The sequence below is a fragment of the Mesocricetus auratus genome, unplaced genomic scaffold (genome assembly GCF_017639785.1).
Source record: "Mesocricetus auratus isolate SY011 unplaced genomic scaffold, BCM_Maur_2.0 Super-Scaffold_100046, whole genome shotgun sequence".
In the NCBI taxonomy this organism is placed as follows: Eukaryota; Metazoa; Chordata; class Mammalia; order Rodentia; family Cricetidae; genus Mesocricetus; species Mesocricetus auratus.
The window spans coordinates 3,990,861-4,008,452 of NW_024429223.1; the positions used below are offsets into that span (position 1 = coordinate 3,990,861).

Genomic DNA, 17,592 nt, shown 5'->3' on the forward strand with positions numbered 1-17,592 from the left:
TCTTGTATTTCCAGTCTTACCTGTTATGCTTAGGGACTGGCCCAGCAGCCAGTGGGCGAAGGGCCCCGGCCTAGCCAGGTCCATGCTGCCACCATAGATACAAGAATGGGACCGAAGCCACGAGCCCATCTCCCCCAGGGGCCCTGTGGGGAAGAGCACTCACCATGAATGAGGTCCAATACCCCCCAGTGACCTTTTCAGGCAGAGCTCTGGGATGGGCAGCGGGTGCCACTGCGGAGCCAGTGAGCAGAGAACCCACAGAAACACAGCCGAACGCCTGGCTCTGGCTCGCCCCGCTTTTCCGGAAATGAACCCCCGGATTAGAGTTGCCAAAGGCAATTTGATGTGAGACTCCAAGGAGCTGAGCTCTTGCCCGACCTCAAAGGGGGGGGGGTCTTATCACTCTACCCTCCTTCCGGGCCAAGTAGCAGACCCCCGAGTGCCCGCCAGCAATGCCCACCAGGGCTATAGGCTTGCGGAGTAGCCCACCGGCCGAGCGCCCAGGCCTTCCACCGGGGCCGCCAGGCGGGCCTCTGTTTGTAAGGAAGAATGCAGAGGCAGGGTAGAAATAACCGTGTATTCCCTGGTTACAAAGCGGGGCTGTGGCGGTCACCAGCGTGTCCAGTGGGTCAGCAGACCAAGAGGGCCTCATCGTCACTAGCCTCCAATATCGGGGAGCAGGCTGGCGGGGGGCTCCTGCAGACCCCCAGTGGCTCTGGTAAGTGGGGATCTTGGGTGCTGCCGGCAGTAGGAGTCTGGGGGTAGGGGTCCCGGGCCGAGCACGGCTCTGGGGGCGTGTCCGCAGGAGCTGGGCTGTCTTCCAGGGGCTCCTCGTCACCGGGCTTGCTCTCTTTGTCCTCTGGCCTGTACTCTGGGTCTTGCAGGGTCAGGGGCGGAGGTGACACCGAAGGCACCACTTCTGGTACATGGCCAAGGCCACCGGGAGGCCCATCTCCAGCTTCCCGGGGGCTGCCCGTGTCTGTACGGGGTGCTGGGGGATCCGGGGCATCCCCTGGTGCTGCCTGGAGGAGCCCATCACCCAGCACGGTCTGTGAGGTCCGCGCAGCCGCAGCCGTCAGCAGCGGGATCTGGCCTCGAGGTGCCCGTGGGCGGTGGAAGAGCCTGTTCCAGAGGCGACCGAGCCTGCGGCGGGATGGCCCCCTGCGGGAGGCATGCCGACGCATCTGTCGCCGCATAGCTGTGCGAAGGTTCTGTAGCACTGAAGCCTGGCGGTGGGGCAGACCAGAGACTTATCTGAGCTCCCTCCAACCCCCCCGGCCCCCAAAGCCCCCTAGCTGGCGCTAGGCCTCCTGGTCTTGGGGCTGCAGACCCAGCAGGAAAGAAACCTTGTGCGTGGGGGGGGCGGGGAGGGGCCTCATATTCATACTCATGGAGGCTCACCTGGGATGCGCTGTAGACGGGAAAATCCTCCACGGGTGGGATGAGGCCCTGCGCGATCAGCTGACCATAGGATGGGGGGGCCTCCCGCCGCACGAACTCTGCCTCTAAACGTGTCATCTGGGTCTCAAAGGCCCTGAAAGCAACGGGCGGGAGGGGGGAATGATAGGGACCTGCAGGATTTGGGGACCCTCCCCCCAACCCGGTCATCGGGACCCCTGCATGCGCACACAAGAGCAGCAGTCCCGTTGGGATGACCCAAACCCCCATGGCTCGGAACGTGGTGAGATTTTTATTTCCTCCTCCTCCTCCTCCTCCTCCTCCTCCTCCTCCTCCTCCTCCTCCTCCTCCCCCCCGTCCAGGGAAACGGAGGGACTGGGGGGCTTCAGGCCGCCGCGTGGTGCGCACCTGTACTCCTGCGTGCGCAGAGAGTAGAGCTTGAAGGCACAGCCCAGGGCGATGACGAGCAGCAGCCCGCACACCAGGCTGCCGATGAGGGCGGCGGTGATGACCTTGCGGGGCACAGCGGCCAGGCAGCCGTGCTCGTCGCTGCCGTCCTGGCAGTCCTCCTGGCCATCGCAGCGCCACGTCTCAAAGATGCACAGGTTGGTGCCGCAGTGGAAGGTGCCCGGCTGGCAGGAGAAGCAGTTCTTCTCGTCCGCGCCGTCGGGGCAGCTTTTCTGGTTGTTGCAACGATCCGCGGGGGCATAGCACAGGCCGCTGCCGCCCTCGCAGGGGTACTGGTCCGGAGGGCACGCCGGGCAGCCCTGTTCATCCCGGCCGCTGGCGCAGTGCCACCAGCCGTCGCAGCGCTGCGGCTCCGAGAAACAGCCCTGCTCCCCGGCGCTGTTATCATCTTCGTCGCCGCTGCCCCCGCAGGGCCGCTCCCAGGGAAGGCAGTATCCCTTCACCTGGTAGGTGGCGTTGAAGCCGTGGCCAGCACTGCGCGCACGGGCGTGGTAGGCCACGGTGAGGCGGCCCTGTGCCGCCTCGAGGCTCACGGGCCGGTGGTTGCTGCGGTAGGAAAGCGTTTGCAGCAGACGGTCCCCACGCTCGCCCAGGCCTTCGTACACCTGGACGTAGTCGTCGTAACCCAGCCGTAGCTCCAGCTGCAGCAGCACACGCCGGGGGTCCTGTGTGTCCACCAGCCACGTGCAGTGGAGGTCCGAAGGCCCACGGGCGGCGCCAAACAGGTCTGGGGAGGCGAAGGAACCGTAGAAGCTGCCCAGCCTCCGGCCACATGCTAGGTCGGGGCAGCCAGCCTCATCAGACCCATCGCCGCAGTCCTGGGTGCCGTCACAGCGCCTCTCCACCGGCAGGCAGCGTGTGGAGCGAGCCCCACTGCATGGGAAGGTGCCCCCCGGGCACAGGCTGCCTGGTGGCTCCGAGGCAGGGGCTGAGCAGTTACCCTCGTCCGAGCCGTCTCCGCACTCATCCACCGTGTTGCACTGCCAAGGACCAGGCAGACACTTGCCATTGTCACAGCGGAACTCATCTGTCTGACAGGACGCCTGGCCCAGCTTCCCTGGAGGCAAAGAGGGGACAGGGTGAGCCTCCTCCCAGCGCCAGGCCTGAGGCTGGGAGCTGGCAAATGGGTTCGGTGTTGTCCAAAGAGGCAGGGCCGCCTGTGGGATGCAGGCTCGTGGGCGGAAGGCTAGGCTGGGTTCGGCATCGGGAGCATCGATGAGCTTAGTAGGCTGAGGGCAGGCTCACATCCAGCAAACTGGGGTCAATTATTATCTAAAGAGGTGTTGAAGGACCCTCAGACGTCAGCCCCACCCCTGCCCTGGGATTAGCAGGGCTGGTAAGGGGAGCCCCTGCGGGAAACTGGTGTGGGGGTGGGGCGTGGAAAAGTTTGCTCCGTCACCTCGGATATACGAGAGGCGGAAGCCCTGGGCCTGGCCGGAGCTGGAGGCGTCCGAGTGGAAAAAGATCCAGACATGGTCGCGGGCAGAGATGAAGGCGGGCGGGATGGCCGAGCCACAGAGCCGAAAGGCCTCCTGGCGAGGCGGGGCTGCCGGGCCCAGCAGCAGCCAGTCCAGGGAGCACTGGTGAGACTCCTCCACGTCAAAGTTTCGAAAACTGTGGGGCCGAGAGCGTCACAGGGATGGGTGAGTGGGCAGGGGCTTCGTGACCCGGGACTGGTCAGCAGTAGTCAAGCTGGAGCTCACGGCTAGCTTTGTCCCACCCAGCGGCCCCCTCCCTGCGTCTCCCAAATTGCCTAGCTCTGCACCCTCGGCTCCTCGGGGTCCACGCTGCCCCCACCCCAGGATCCAAAGGCAGCTCCACCAGGCATCACGGCACCCATGGGCCACATCCACCGGCCCAGCTCCCTTCCAGCTCTGTGCCGAGAGCACAGGCAAGCATCCCCGGCTCAAAACCGAGTGTGGAGTGTGTGTCAGCTGCCCTCTGACACTCTCCCCCTGAGGAGTGGTGGCCAAGGGCTCAGACTGTTCTCACCCTGAGTCAACTGGACAGCGTAAACGCCCAGGATTGCACACTCAAGGTGGGGCCCTGCCCATGAGGCCACCCACACTGCCGCTGGATGGCTAACACTGCCCAGGAGAAACACTGGAACCAGGGCTGAGCGAAACGGACACAGAAACCAGAGCAGATTCTGCTCGTGCCTGTCCTCCTCCTGTCCGTCAGCTCTGTGGCGCAATTAGACCTGGACAGTGGGACAGACTGCCGGATTTTAGCCTTTAGAAGTGTGGCAGACAGGACCCATCGTGACCTCCTAACCAAATGTTCCCATGACCACCCTAGGTCTGGGTTTCTAGCTCTTCAGAGACACTCTATCCTGTCCCCCTCTACCTGCTCCCTGAGGGACCACCTGAGGTCCCTGCAGAAAGCCTGACCTGGCCTCCAGGCCAGCCTGGCCTCAAGCCACTCCTGCAGGACACAGACAGATACCTTTGCCACCTTAAGCAGCCAGAATATCAGCCCCCCAGCTCCTAGGGCTCACTTCTGGGGACTTAAAAAAAGAAAGACTCGGTACAGGAGGTGACCCAGCTCAGAGCACCAGCCAAGGAAATGGGCAATTAAATGATCATATTTACACACACACACACACACACACACACACACTTACAGCTCATACGTGGCCACACAGGTCTCTCATATGCCTGTTCCTAAATGTGTATAGACACCTAAACACATACATACCTGTCTCTGTCTCTCTCTGTCTGTCCCTCTCTCTCTCTCTGTGTCTCTCTCTCACACATACACACACACACACACACACACACTTACAGCTCACACGTGGCCACACAGGTCTATCATATGCCTGTTCCTAAATGTGTGTAGACACCTAAACACATACATATCTGTCTCTGCCTCTCCCCATCTCTCTCTCTCTCTCTCTCTCTCTCTCTCTCTCTCTCTCTCTCTCTCTCTCTCTCACACACACACACACACACACACACACACACACCATGCCTGCTAAGATCTGGGCCTGTGCATGACACATCTGTCCTCACCCACGTGTGCGTCCCCCATACCTGCTAAGCATACATACACCGCATGCGCGGTCCCACAGAGGCCGCCCTCCTTACCTGATGGTGATCATGTCACCACGGTCCCCCTGTATGTACCAGCTGCAGTTGGTGCCCGGCGGGTAGTTGAGGGGCCAGGCTGGGCTGTAGATGACTCCTCGCCGTTCGGTGTGCTGTTCCAACTTCCCGCTGCAGGCAGCTGTTGGGAGAGAAGGCTGAGCAATGTCCGCTCACCCACTGGGTGGGGAAGCAGGATTTGTGGGTTGCCCCTGACCATGGCTTGGGCACAAGCTTCCACCGAGGTCCAGCCAGTCTACAGCTCAAGCCTTCATGGAGGCCCCGTGTGAGTGGGGTTCAAGGAGGGACCCTCAGGACTCGGGGCGTGATGTGGGAAGTCCTGTGATTATGTCAATAAAGCACTGTTGGGCCAATAGGGAACCAAGATAGGTGGGACTAGGAGTCCAGGAGGACTCTGGGAAAGAGAAACACAGGGAGTCAAGATGTAACGCCATGGGGTAGGAAGCCCGGAACTATTCTCCGGTAAGAGAAATACTTAGATTAACAATTATGGGGTAATTACTTAAGTCAGAGCTAGCCAGTAAGAAACAAGAAAGGCCAACAGCTTCCTAATTAATATAACCTCCTGTGTGTTTATTTGGGACTGATGCGGCTCTAGAACCAGGCTGGCGGGAAGGCTTCTCTCAAGGAAAAGGTTTCCCTTTACAGGGGCGGTACACTGGAGTCTTGACTCTGTGTGTTCAGCCTCCACGCCGCAATCCCGAGGCCTCAGCTTAGCGAAGGGCTCACAAGTGGGCCTTCCGCGTGGAGGACTACACAGGCACCCTCACTAGAGTCCTCTCCACACCCATGTGGAACACAGCCCCCGGGGAACTGGAAAGATGGATACGCTTTCTGCTCTTGCAGAGGACCCAGGTTCAATTCCCAGCACCCACATGGCACGTGGCACTCCAGGGGACCTGGTGCCCTCTTCCGTCCTCCGTGCGCACTGCACACGTGTGGCCCGCAGACACACACGCGGGCACATGTGTGTAGGCACGTAAAATGAACCAAATATTAGAAACAACACGGCCCCGGGAAAAGAGGGGCTTTGCCGCCCGGTACATATTTACTAGGTACCTACTGCGCACCAAGCGAGGGGGAACAGGCCTGCTGAGTGGATCTCACAGGTTGGGGATTGGAGCACACAGAACTTACTCGGACTCTCCCTGGTGACACGAGGGGAGGTGACGACGCCCACACCTAGCTGCTTGTGTCGTCTGGGGTTCACACAGCACGCCTTGTGTGAAAGTGGGGCTCGGGGGCCAGGTAGACGGCTCAGTGTTTGAGAGCAGAGGCTGCTCAGACGCAGGACCCACTGAACCCACAGTGGGCAGCTCACAGCCACCGAAACTCCAGCTGCAGGGGACCCAACGCCCTCTTCAGTACAACCTGTGCTCCCCCCCCCATTACACACATACGTAAAAATACGTCCTTTTTAAGTTTAAAATTTGGGCTTTTAAAATCTCAACACATATGGCCGGGTGGTGGTGGCGCACATCTTTAATCCCAGCACTCGGGAGGCAGAGGCAGGCGGATCTCTGTGAGTTCGAGGCTGGGCTGGTCCGACAGCCTCCAAAACAATACAGAGAAACCCTGTCTCGTAAAACGAACAAACAAAAAATCTCAACACATATGAAAAAAAATACTGGAGGTAGACATCCTAACCCGATAAAGAAACCGAGGCTCAGAGAAGGCAAACGGTTCCCGGGGCCACACAGCCAGTTAGCGGCGGGGCCAGGATTCGCCTGGCCTTCGGTGGGCTCAGCCTGTCGCTGTGGGACCTGCGTTCCCAGCATTTGCATGCTACATGAGGGACGGAGAGAAAGCCACCCTTGGCCAGCATGAGTGAGAGACACCGCACCTGCCCTGCTGTATGGGCTCTCCCAGGGCCAGGCAGTACACCCATGCACTAAGCTGCTTCCCTGCCATGGCCCCCAAACGTTCATCTAATCCATCCTGTCACAAAGGCTAGACCCCCTTTACAGGCAGAGGAGCAGGCTCAGCGAGCAGACAGTGAGCCCTTTTCTCCAAGCCTGCTCACTCCCTCAGCCTCCGCTGCAGGTGCCTGCCATTCTCTCGGGCTGCTGTGGCCTCAGGCTGGCTGGGCAGCTGCTGCCGGAAAGCCCCACTCCAACGCTCTGCATCCCGACCTCTCAGGAAGACGCTCGCCTGTCCCCCGAATTGCCTCGTGTCTCCTGTATCCTTGCTTCCCTCATCCCCTCAAGATCTCCCCCGCAGAATGGAGGGCTGTCCCCCCACTCACCCACTCCTCCTCCGTTTCAGCTCTGTGGGGCCCCCCGTAGGGAAGCCCTCACCCGGCCACCCCCAGAGGAGCCCCTATCCCTTGCCCCTATTTTCCTCCTCCGCCTCTGCCACCATAATGACTTCACTGTTGCTCCAGAAATTGTTTGATGAGAAGTCCCCATAGGAGGAGGGCAGGCTGGGATACTCCGGGCCTGACACCCAGGAACCAGCGCAGTGCCTGGTATACAGCAGGTGACCAGTAGGCACTACTGATGGCCAGCCGTCTAGCATCTTCTGAGCATCCTAAGAGACCACACCCAGTCTGCCAGCAGTGACCATGGGGGGGGGGGGAACTCGGTTATCCAGTCTATGCGCAAGTGCATCAAGGAATTGAGCTGGAAATGACATCCCTGAACAAGGTGTGGTGGCACACGCCCGTAAGACTATCACGTGGGAGGCTGGGGCAGGAGGAGCCTGAGTTAGAGGCCAGCCTGGGCTACACAGTGAGTTCTGGGCTGGCATGGGCTACATAAGACCCTGAGGAAGCAAAGAAAGAAGGAAGGAAGAAAGAAAGGAAGGAAGGAAGGAAGGAAGGAAAGGGAGACGGATAGAAAGGGAGAAAAGAAGGGAGAGAGGGAGGGAGGGAGGGGGAAGGAAGGGGATTTGAGGGGATAGAAGAGGGGAAAGAGGAGGAGAAAGAAAGGAAGGAAGGAAGGAAGGAAGGAAGGAAGGAAGGAAGGAAGAAAGAAAGAAAGACAAATGGATGGAAGGAAAGGCCACCTTCGTCCCTAACATGGGGTGGACATCCTCAGAGCTTCATCCTTTACAGCATCAGGGGTCCCGGCTCAGTGAGGTATGGGCCAGGTCCTCTGCTCCTGATGCTCACCTGTGGTCCTAGAACACAGCCTCCCAGTCTCCGGGCTTCACCATGGAAACGGGAGCTGTATACCCTACCCCCAGGCCAGGAACCAAAACTAGCAGAACAGGGTCTCAAGAGGACCCGCAAGGTACCCCAGGCTGGGCCTGGCCCCTGGGGACAGATAAAGCCGCAGCTGGAGAAGCTTGCAGAGACCCCCCCAGGTGTCACCCTGACATGCCCTGGAGGATTCCTCCTTCCTGAGGTGCAGGGCGAGTGGCTCTTGGCAGGCAGAGCCCAGTGAGATCGGAAGCATTTCTTGCTCCTACACACAGACTCCACCAAGGTCCTACGCCGACACCTTGCCCTCTTCCCGCCTCAGTCAGGACCCTGTCCCCATGTACCCACATTTATTCAGGGTTTAGGTGGCCTGTCTGTCCAGATGACTGGACCACCGCCAACCAGCTCAGCCTATTCACAAACCCCCTATCCTAAAGCCCCACAGAGAATCATTGCTAACTGGTTCCTCATCTCTGGAGAGTGTCCCAGGTACCGGACCACGATTCTACAACATCAAGAGAGACAATGGGTTTTCTCTGGGAGCTCTTTGAAGGACTCTTGACTAGATACCGCTTGGAGATGTCTAGCTTGGTCGACAGGACCTGAACCCCAACTTTCCAAGACAGCACACTGCTAAGGTTGGAAACCATCAAGACAGTGACAGGCTTGACACAGACAGTCGTGTGAGGGGCCAGACCAGTGGGACAGAGGAGTCTACGAGACTGTCTTGTGGGAAGTGAGGGTTTTGACCGGGTATATATATAAAGACCAGAGCTGTTCGTGGGATGCTGGTATAAGAGAGATCTCCAGGGGGTTCTTGGGGGCTCAGAGAGGTCCCTCTGAGCTTGAGACAGAGACCAGCCTTCGTCCTTACAGAAGACTGTCTGAGCTCTTGTGAGTTCACAGGAAAGGGATGAATGGCAGTTTTATAGGCAGTGTCTGAGCTGTGGGTCTGAAGCATTGTCGAACCCTCCCGAGGGGACGGGGCAGGACCTGATGCTGCTTGGCTTGTAGCTCTGATTTCCAGAGGCTCTCAGTCACCTGGACAACACGCGTGTTGTACCCCTGCGGCAGGGAGTCAGGCTCCTCTCACCCCCAGGCACCCCAAGTGACAATCTGAGTAGAAGGCATGGGGAGCTTTATCCAGGCTGGCCCCCAGCACCACAGAGGGAAGCAGGGGCGCACAGGACTCAGGAGGTAGGTCTTTTGGTCCAGGGAGGACTCGGCACAGGAGGAGCAGGGGATGGGCTCAGGCACCAAAGGTGTATCTGGTGCGGGCTGAGAAAGGGCTAGGAGATGGTAGGAACATAGAGAAAGTATTTGGAAATGTAGTCACACGGTTCATGCTGGGAGGGGTCCAGTAGGCCAGGAGAAGCTGGTCAGCGATGCCAGAGGGATCAGAGCTGGGTTCCAGGGACACTGGGACCCACCCTACCACCTGTCACTGCCATACAAGCCATGCATTTAGCTCCCAACGTCAAGGGCACCACACACAGGCACCAGAGTACGAACAACCCGCCCCGGAGGTGAGCGATGCTATCCGCTGGGCCTGGGGTCTTGACGGCTGAGAGAGCCGAGCACGGGGACCTGAGCCATCCTCTCCCAGGCACTATGAGTAAGCCTTGTCCCTCGAGCATCCCTTCTGCAAACCCGGGGGGGACACCTCCAGAACAGCAATGCCCACCCGGTCACCAGCAGCAGAAGGGGCTGGTCTGGGGTTCACACTTGCAAGGTATCAGCGTTCACTCGCCCCGCTTCCCGCGCTGCACCCTGGACACAGACACCTGAGCCAGGCTGTGCTTTCCTGGAATCAGGATGCGAAACTGGGCTGTCCTTTGTGGTCAGGTACATCAGGCGGGGCGGGGCGGGGCGGGGCGGGGCAGGGCTGGCCAGTGCTGACTAAGGCAGAGCCCTGGGCCAGCCTGGGTCAGCGGAGGAGGCCCAGTTGCAGAAAAACACAGAGCTGGGTTACAGAGAGGATGGGGGGGGGGGGGGGAGTAGAAGCCCAGTCTTCTATACAGGCAGAGAAACTTGACTCTGCACACCTCCCGTAATCCTTGCAATCTCCACCAGCTAGATCTACCCACTTGAGTCTCAGTGGGCTCAGTTTGCAGCCTAAAACCTGGAATTCCACATAGCCCCTGCTTCACCAGGCGGTACGAGAGACAACACAAATCCCAGGTCCCCAGACTTGGGGTCACGCATCCTTGCCGACCACACCCCGAGGCGCCTCCTTCCCTCAACATACTTCCGCCAATTACTTAGCCTTTGGAAGCTCTGGCTTACTTTTGAGGCAGGGTCTCTCTTTCTATATGTAGCCCTGGAACTAACAATCCTCCTGCCTCAGCCTCCCCAGTGCTAGGATTACAGGCATGCAACACCACACCAGTCACTACACACCATTTTAGGGTTTGCTGAAGATGGCCATGTATTGACCAGAGGAGCAAGAGGTGGCGGGGTTCACTTGGCGTATTGGCGATAGAGCGGACTGCCTAAGTCACCCGCCTCACAACTGTCCGAGCTATCCATGCTCCAAACAGCGGGAGCCTCTCCACCACCAAGGAGGAGCAGCTGTGGCTGCTCTTCCCTCTCCTGACACCAGATCACAGCTCAAAGATGGTCACCGGACGGCCAGGTAACACCGGACAGGCAAGAGGCCAGCACACTGCCTCCGTGTCGACCTCTTCGCTGCAGGGCAGATTGCCTGGAGCTAGCCTTTCACGCACAGAGCCATAGATCTGGGGCCGTGTTCTCATGCAGCATCCTCCCGACCCTTAAACACAAGCCGATACACTCTTCTGCCCTGAAGAATCCCAGGGCTAGGTACCACCAGCCAGCCAGAACCTGCCCTAGGCTTTGCCTCCAGAGTGACTCAAACTGGCCGTTCTAAGCTGTCAAAGCTGTGTTTGACAGTTTGCTGTGCCTTTCTCCTGAAAACCCCAACGAAAGCTGTGGCTTCTGCCTTCCCCTGAGTCGGTCTGACTAAACCCTCTATGTCTTGAACCCTGGCTTGGCAAGAGGTCCACCACTGAGTCACGCCCCCCTGCTCCTCATTGGTGGATTCTAAGTAAGGGCTCTCCCACTGAGACACGCCCCCTGCTCCTCACTGGTGGATTCTAAGGAAGGGCTCTCCCACTAAGCCATGCCCCCTGCTCCTCACTGGTGAATTCTAGGCAGGTGCTCTACGACGACTGAACAATATGTCCAGCCCTTAAAAAAAAAGTTTTAGACAGAGTCTCACAAAGTTGGCCAGGCTTTTCTTGAGCTAACTCAGTAGTCTAGGCAGACCTTAACTCCAATCTTCTGCCTCAGTCTCCCGAGTAGCTGGATTTACAGGCCTGTGCCTTAAAGGTCTGATTTTTTTCCTCTCTCAGTGGCACTGGCCTCTGTGGCAACATTAGTTTACCTCTATATTTACCTCTATAAGTAAACCCTAGGCACCGTTTTAATACGCATGATCACCCAGTGTCCCCTAAGGAATGCCACAGCCCACAAGAGACGCATCTTACCAACTGGACAGGGCTTTTGACAGTGTGTTGTGGTACCAAGCTATAGACCCCCCCATCCCTCCTGAACACCTCGGGACATTGTTTCAACGTACCCATTGGGCCAGGTTTGAGGTAGTCTGGCATTTTACCAAAGAAATCAAGGCTCACTGAACTTATATTTGCTTTTGGCCAACAGCTCCTTCGTGATGCTGTGAGGGGGTTAGGGAGTGGTTTCCCCAGCCAGCGGGCCTGACGGCCACCAGGTACAGCCGAGACTGAAGGCCCATCCTCAGAGGTCGTGAACCCAGGGCGGACAGGCAGGAGAAAGGGGCTTACTCACCTAAGGCAGGGACAGCGCTGCTGAGTCTCCCAGTGAGAAAGAGGTTCACTGTGGAAGACACAGAGGGGTGTCAGCAAGGGGACAGGAGCTCTCGGGGGCCAGGCACACGTTTGGGCTAGCAGTGAACACAGGACAAGACATTTGAAGTCAAGGCAGGGCCCCTTTCTCTCTCTGGGCACGGCCCGGGTCACCGCCAGAGAATCTCCCTCCCAGCTCTTCCTTCTGGGAACAGGCAAAGGAGAGGAACTCAGAAGGTCTCAGGACTTGCCCTCAGACACCCACAGCCTGACTGCACCATCCAGAATTAGCTGGTTTTTCCGTCATGCTTGAGACTACCCACCACATGGGCCCCAAGAACTTTGTCTGTCAAGAGGGTCCCTACCACCCTGAAGGGCTTCCTCCCTTGACGGACATCGGGGTGCCAACCCCGTCCTCTCTTCCCTGCACCCCAGTCTCCTGAAGGGCAGGCTTCTTTTTCTACCACCGCACAGGGGGTGTCCTTAACTTCCATCTACGGTTTTGCTTCAAGGGCTGCAGACCGAGGCAGGCAGTCTCGACAAGAGAGAAGCAAATCTAACTTCCTGGGGACCAGGGCACCCCCTCCCTGATCGAGGCACTCATCTCCGGAGCAGTCATTCTCCACTTGGTGAAGGAACGGGGCACTCGCCCCATCCCCGCCCCTGGGCACTGGACATCCCCTGAGCCAGGAGGGTCTTGCCTCCGCCCTGCCCACCTGGGAAACCCAACGGTGGGGAGATCCAGACACCATGACCACCTGGGGCATAGGCTGCTACTTTGATTAGCTCACACAGCCTATGTGGTACCCCCCCCCCCCCCGCTGCAACACTCACCCTTCTCTATTCTTGGGGGCCAGGTGAGGGTTACAACTTAAAGCGAACAAGCTCCCCCTGAAGTTTGTCACTTCAGAAGTTTCAGGGAGCCTGTCGGGTTCCTGGGCCCTCAGTGGTGACATCACAGGGTGTCCCCTAATGACCCCAGCTCTTCAGGGCCTCCCTCCTTCATCAAGGTAAATAAAGGGCCATGTGGGTTGAGGATTTAACTCTTCCCTTCCCCTCTCCCGCAACGGGCCCCAGGAAAGTGGACAGAAAATTTTCCTGGACTGGGAAGGAGCCTTGGCAGGTTCTTGCCCCCCCCCCAGAACAGACAGACTCCCATCCCCATCAGGGCTGAACCGGCCCATGGCCATCTGGGTATAGGAAGACACAACGGGAAAATGAATTCTCACATCTTCCTACCCCAGGTCTCCCCCCCCAGGCCCCAAGCTGAGGTCCCCACCCCCACCCCTTTGGCTATATCTCCCAGGCCTGCCCTGACTCCAAGCAGGAAAACGGTTTCTTCTTCAGGGAGCAGCAATCCAAGCCTTTGTCCGCGGCTCTAGAGGCCGGAGCACAGCTCAGGCAGGCCGGCCTGAAGGCGACAGGCAAACCCCAGCCTCCCCACCAGCAGGAACCCAAGGCCAGCGTTCTTGCTCGTCCCCAACCCCATCCCACTCCCCTGCCCAGCTCCGGGCCTGGAGTGCCCCTTTGTGGGAGTCACCCTCCTCGGTAGCCCAAAAGAGCTGGGGAGCCGCGAACGCTGCAGCCTGGGCACGGGAGCCATCACAGTGAGGGCTCCGAGCCTTAACCCTGGCCGGCCCGGCGCGGCCCACTCACCCAGGCAGACGACAGCGAGCGGCGCCCTGGCGCCCGGCGGCCCCTCCGGCCCCGCGGTCGCGCGCTTCTCCATGCCGGGGCGAGCCGCGCCCGGGCTCCCGCTGCCCTGCGGCCGGGGCTCCGCCTGGGGCTGGGGCTCGCTCGGCGGCTCCGACCCGGCTGCAGGCGGCGGCTGCGGCGGCGTCTTTGTGCGGCGGCGGTGCAGGCCCGCAACGCGCGGGGCCACATCGGCCGCGGCGTCACGGGCCCCGCGGGGGCTCGGCGGCGGTCGCCAGGGAGGACCCGAGCCCGCCGCTGTCCCCGAGCCCCGGCCTGCTCGCCCAGCCCGGCCTGCGCACCGACACCCCCGGCGCGCCCATGCCCCGGCGCGCCCTGCCCGTCGGTCCCCGGGCCGACCCGCGCTGCGCAGCACGGAAGCCACCGAGGGTGCGTCGTGGGATCCGGCTGTCCTCCCGCCTGCCCGCCCGCCCGGCCCCTCTCTCGAGCCTGGAGCCGGGAGGCCGCGCCGCGCCAGCCACGTGACGCCACCGCCGAGCCGCAGTGGCGCTGGCAGGGCGGGCGGAGGCGGCTGGGGCGGGCCGGGGGGCGCGCGCCCCGCCTAGGGGTGCTGGACAGTTCCACGCACGCACGCGGCTCCGGCCGGGTCCCCGGGTCAGCTCTGGGTCTTGGACCCTGGGGTTAGGGCTGGCACTGCGCCTGGGGTCTTTGGGCAGCGCTCACTTGGCCTCTCGATCCCAAGATCCGGCCTCTCTCCCGAAGGAAGCCAGGACATCAGGAGACTGTGCCGGGCATAGGGGGTCAGTGGAAGGTGGGGTTGCACTGAAACGGGCCGCTGGGGACCAAGGCAATGCGTGGAGGGTCAGGGCTGAGGCCTGACTTCTTCCTAAAGCAATGCTTTCCTGAGTGGCTTGCTTGGAGAATCCCCTCCTCCTGACTCTAAGTGAGGCCTGTAAAAGGGACATTAGTGAGAATCCCGAGACGCCTCTGGAGACCCATCTTTGTCCCCCTCATTTTCCAGGGAACCGCGGTGATGCATGCTTTCCAAGCGTGGGCTTGTCAGTCATTTGGAGACGACCTGTAAACCAAGGGGTTGAATCCAGGCAAAAGCCGGAATGGACTCGGGAGAGGAAACGAGGACTTAGGCTCAATCAACGTCAGCTGTCCTTTAAACCGGGGGTCCCCGAAGACCCTCGGCGAGGAGGCTCCACCAGCGCAGGCGAGCCTCACCTCTCCACACACCCGTGCTCCCCAGCTTGAGTATGCGCTCTCACAGGCTCCGTCACCCGTTCATTATGAAGGCTGAGCACCTCAAGGGTCCATTCGTGAAAGGTGCTGACACAGTAATTCACAAATTCACTTTCACTGTGCGGGAACCAAAAGTATTTGTTTGGAGGAGACTCTTGAGTTTGTGTGTGTGTGTGTGTGTGTGTGTGTGTGTGTGTGTTTCCTGTTCTCCTTGTATGTCTTTTGTGATTATACTAAAACAGACTTCTTCCGGGAGTGTTGAAGGGTCTAAAAGTCTGATAAGGAAGCAGGGTTGGAGAGACGGCTCTGTGGTTAGGAGCTCTTACTGATCTTCCAGAGGACCGGGGTTGGGTTCCCAGCACCCACATTGGTTCACAACTCAGTCCCAGGAGATCTGAGACTCTTTTCCGACCTCCTTGGGCACCGGGTACAGGTATGACACACATAGACACATGCAAGCAAAATACTTGGCGGCACATTCTTCAATCCCATGATCCAGGAAGGGGCAGAGGGAATCTGTGATTTTGAGGCGAGACCCTGAACCATTATTAACACACACACACACACACACACACACAAAGAAAACATTTTGGTGTGGATTCTCAAAAGACTTAATGTAGCTGCTGTGCAAGCCAGGAATCCAATTTCTGGGTACATACTCAAAGGAGTTTAAATGGGGCACCTGAGCAGAGGCCTGTACACCACTATTGATAACTGAGTGATTAACCATAGCTAAAATATGGAAGCGGCCCGAGTGACCTTTGGCGGACGGATGAGCAGATGTGTTGCGGCTCACACATAACTGTCGTCAGGAAGATAGATGCTCAGACCTGCTGTGCTGCGCGCATGAGTCTTGAGAGCATTACTCAAGTCAAACAAGCCGGTCACAAAAGGACAGACATTATACGACTCCATCCAAATGGAGAGCCTAGGGCAGTCAAACTCATATGGCCTGAAAGCAGAGCGGAGGCTGGGAAGAAGGAAAAACCTGTATGGTGGAGGCAGAGGAGTGAAGAGGTCAAGAATCGGATAGTGCCGGTGGCTGTGTGACAATGTGAATCTACCTACACAGTCAATTGTGCATTTTTAAAATGGTTAATGGTGCTATGACGCTACAGTTCAGTGGTAGAGCCCCTGCCTAGAATTCCCCAGTGAGGGGCTGGGGGTGTGGCTCAGTGGTAGAGCCCTTGCCTAGAATCCCCCAGTGAGGGACTGGGGGCGTGACTCAGTGGTAGAGCACCCGCCTAGAATCCCCCAGTGAGGGGCTGCAGTGTGGCTCTGTGGTTGAGCCCCTGCCTAGCTTGTGTAACCTTGGCCTTGATCACCAGCACTTAAAAAAAAAACCTTTAAAATGGTAAATGCCATTTTATTTGTCCCTTGCCACCATTACGGAATGTACTAAAAACACACGAGTAACACTACTAGCCAGATACTTGGTTTTAACAATATTCCCATGGGAACTCTGTGAGTAGGAGAGTCTCCTGGGTACTTGGGTCAGGTTCCCGGTGTCTCTGTCATCCAAGGGCCTTGGTCTTCCAGGATGGGGAGGGCAAGGCTCAGAGTAGAGTTGTGGTTCCCATGTGAGGCTCCCAGAGCACAGTCCACCTATCAAGCCATGTTCGTCTGCAGAAACATCCATGGCCTAGCGTGTCTAGTCACGTTCTTAGAGCCATTGCTATCTGTTTGCATTTTTAGTGCATTTATTTATTTCGTGTTCACATCATGGTGCACATGTCGGGGGTCAGAGGACAACCACATGGGTCCCAGGGATCAAATTCAGGTCAGCAGACTTCTTTTTTTTTTTTTAGGATTTATTTCTTTATTTATTACATGTACACGGTTCTGCCTACATGCCAGAAGAGGGCACCAGATTGAATATTAGATGGTTGTGAGCCACCATGTGGTTGCTGGGAATTGAACTCAGGACCTCTGGAAGAGCAGTCGATGCTCTTAACCTCTGAGCCATCTCTCCAGGCTCCCAGGTCAACAAACTTCTTGACAAGCACCTTTAGCCAAGGATCTATCTTCCCAGGCTCCACGACTACAGACCAGGAGCAATAAAATCGTTTTTCCTTCAATGCTGAGCAGTAACTTTAAAATATGGGCTTGAATCACAAGAGGAAGTATATCATAAAAGTACCAGCCGGGCGGTGGTGGTGCCTCCCAGCACTCGGGAGGCAGAGGCAGGTGGATCTCTGTGAGTTTGAGGCCGGGCTGGACCGACAGCCTCCAAAACAATACAGAGAAACCCTGTCTCATAAAAACCAAAAAAAAAAAAAAAGTACGATTCAGACAGACAGAAGGACAGACACACACACACACACACACACACACACACACGAGCACATGCATACACATGCCTGCTTGCACGCAAGGCACACACACGAGCATACACACACACACACACACACACACACACACACACGCACACACACGCCTTTCTTGTCATACAATGTAGGCACTAGAGCTCCTTGGGTTGTGTAACCTTCTGGGTGCAGCTCCGGACTTCATTCAAGGACCTCCCACCAGCCCTGCTAGAACACTCAGAAATGCGCTCAAACAGTGGTCACTGGGCGTTAATTTGTGGGGAGAGTCAACCCAAATCCCCTGTACCTGGATTAATGGAGAAGAACCCCCAAGGTGAGTTAACCCTGTTGTTCCCGTGGGAATAAAGACGGTGTGTGGAGGCCGCCTGGAGCCAAAGACACAAAGACCCTGGGGACCTAACGCTGGC

General features: G+C 58.3%; 1 protein-coding gene across 1 annotated transcript; it reads right to left on the reverse strand.

The window, feature by feature from the left end:
• Window positions 1-563: 563 nt before the first annotated feature.
• Window positions 564-14,077, reverse strand: Lrp3 (LDL receptor related protein 3). Its single transcript, XM_005081769.4, has 7 exons — window positions 13,614-14,077; window positions 11,941-11,988; window positions 4,953-5,091; window positions 3,266-3,480; window positions 1,807-2,923; window positions 1,402-1,534; window positions 564-1,226 (listed from the first exon to the last, which is right to left on the reverse strand). Exons 1-7 carry the CDS (start codon window positions 13,684-13,686, stop codon window positions 630-632), a joined length of 2,322 nt encoding a protein of 773 aa, XP_005081826.1. The 5' UTR covers window positions 13,687-14,077; the 3' UTR covers window positions 564-629.
• Window positions 14,078-17,592: the final 3,515 nt, after the last annotated feature.

Coding starts and splice junctions, on each gene's coding strand:
- Lrp3 (XM_005081769.4), bottom strand. CDS start 13,686: ATGGAGAAGCGCGCGACCGCGGGGCCGGAGGGGCCGCCGGGCGCCAGG. Junction 11,989..13,613: donor GCTCGCTGTCGTCTGCCTGG/GTGAGTGGGCCG, acceptor TGTCTTCCACAG/TGAACCTCTTTCTCACTGGG. Junction 1,535..1,806: donor CTGCGCACGCAGGAGTACAG/GTGCGCACCACG, acceptor CGTTGCTTTCAG/GGCCTTTGAGACCCAGATGA.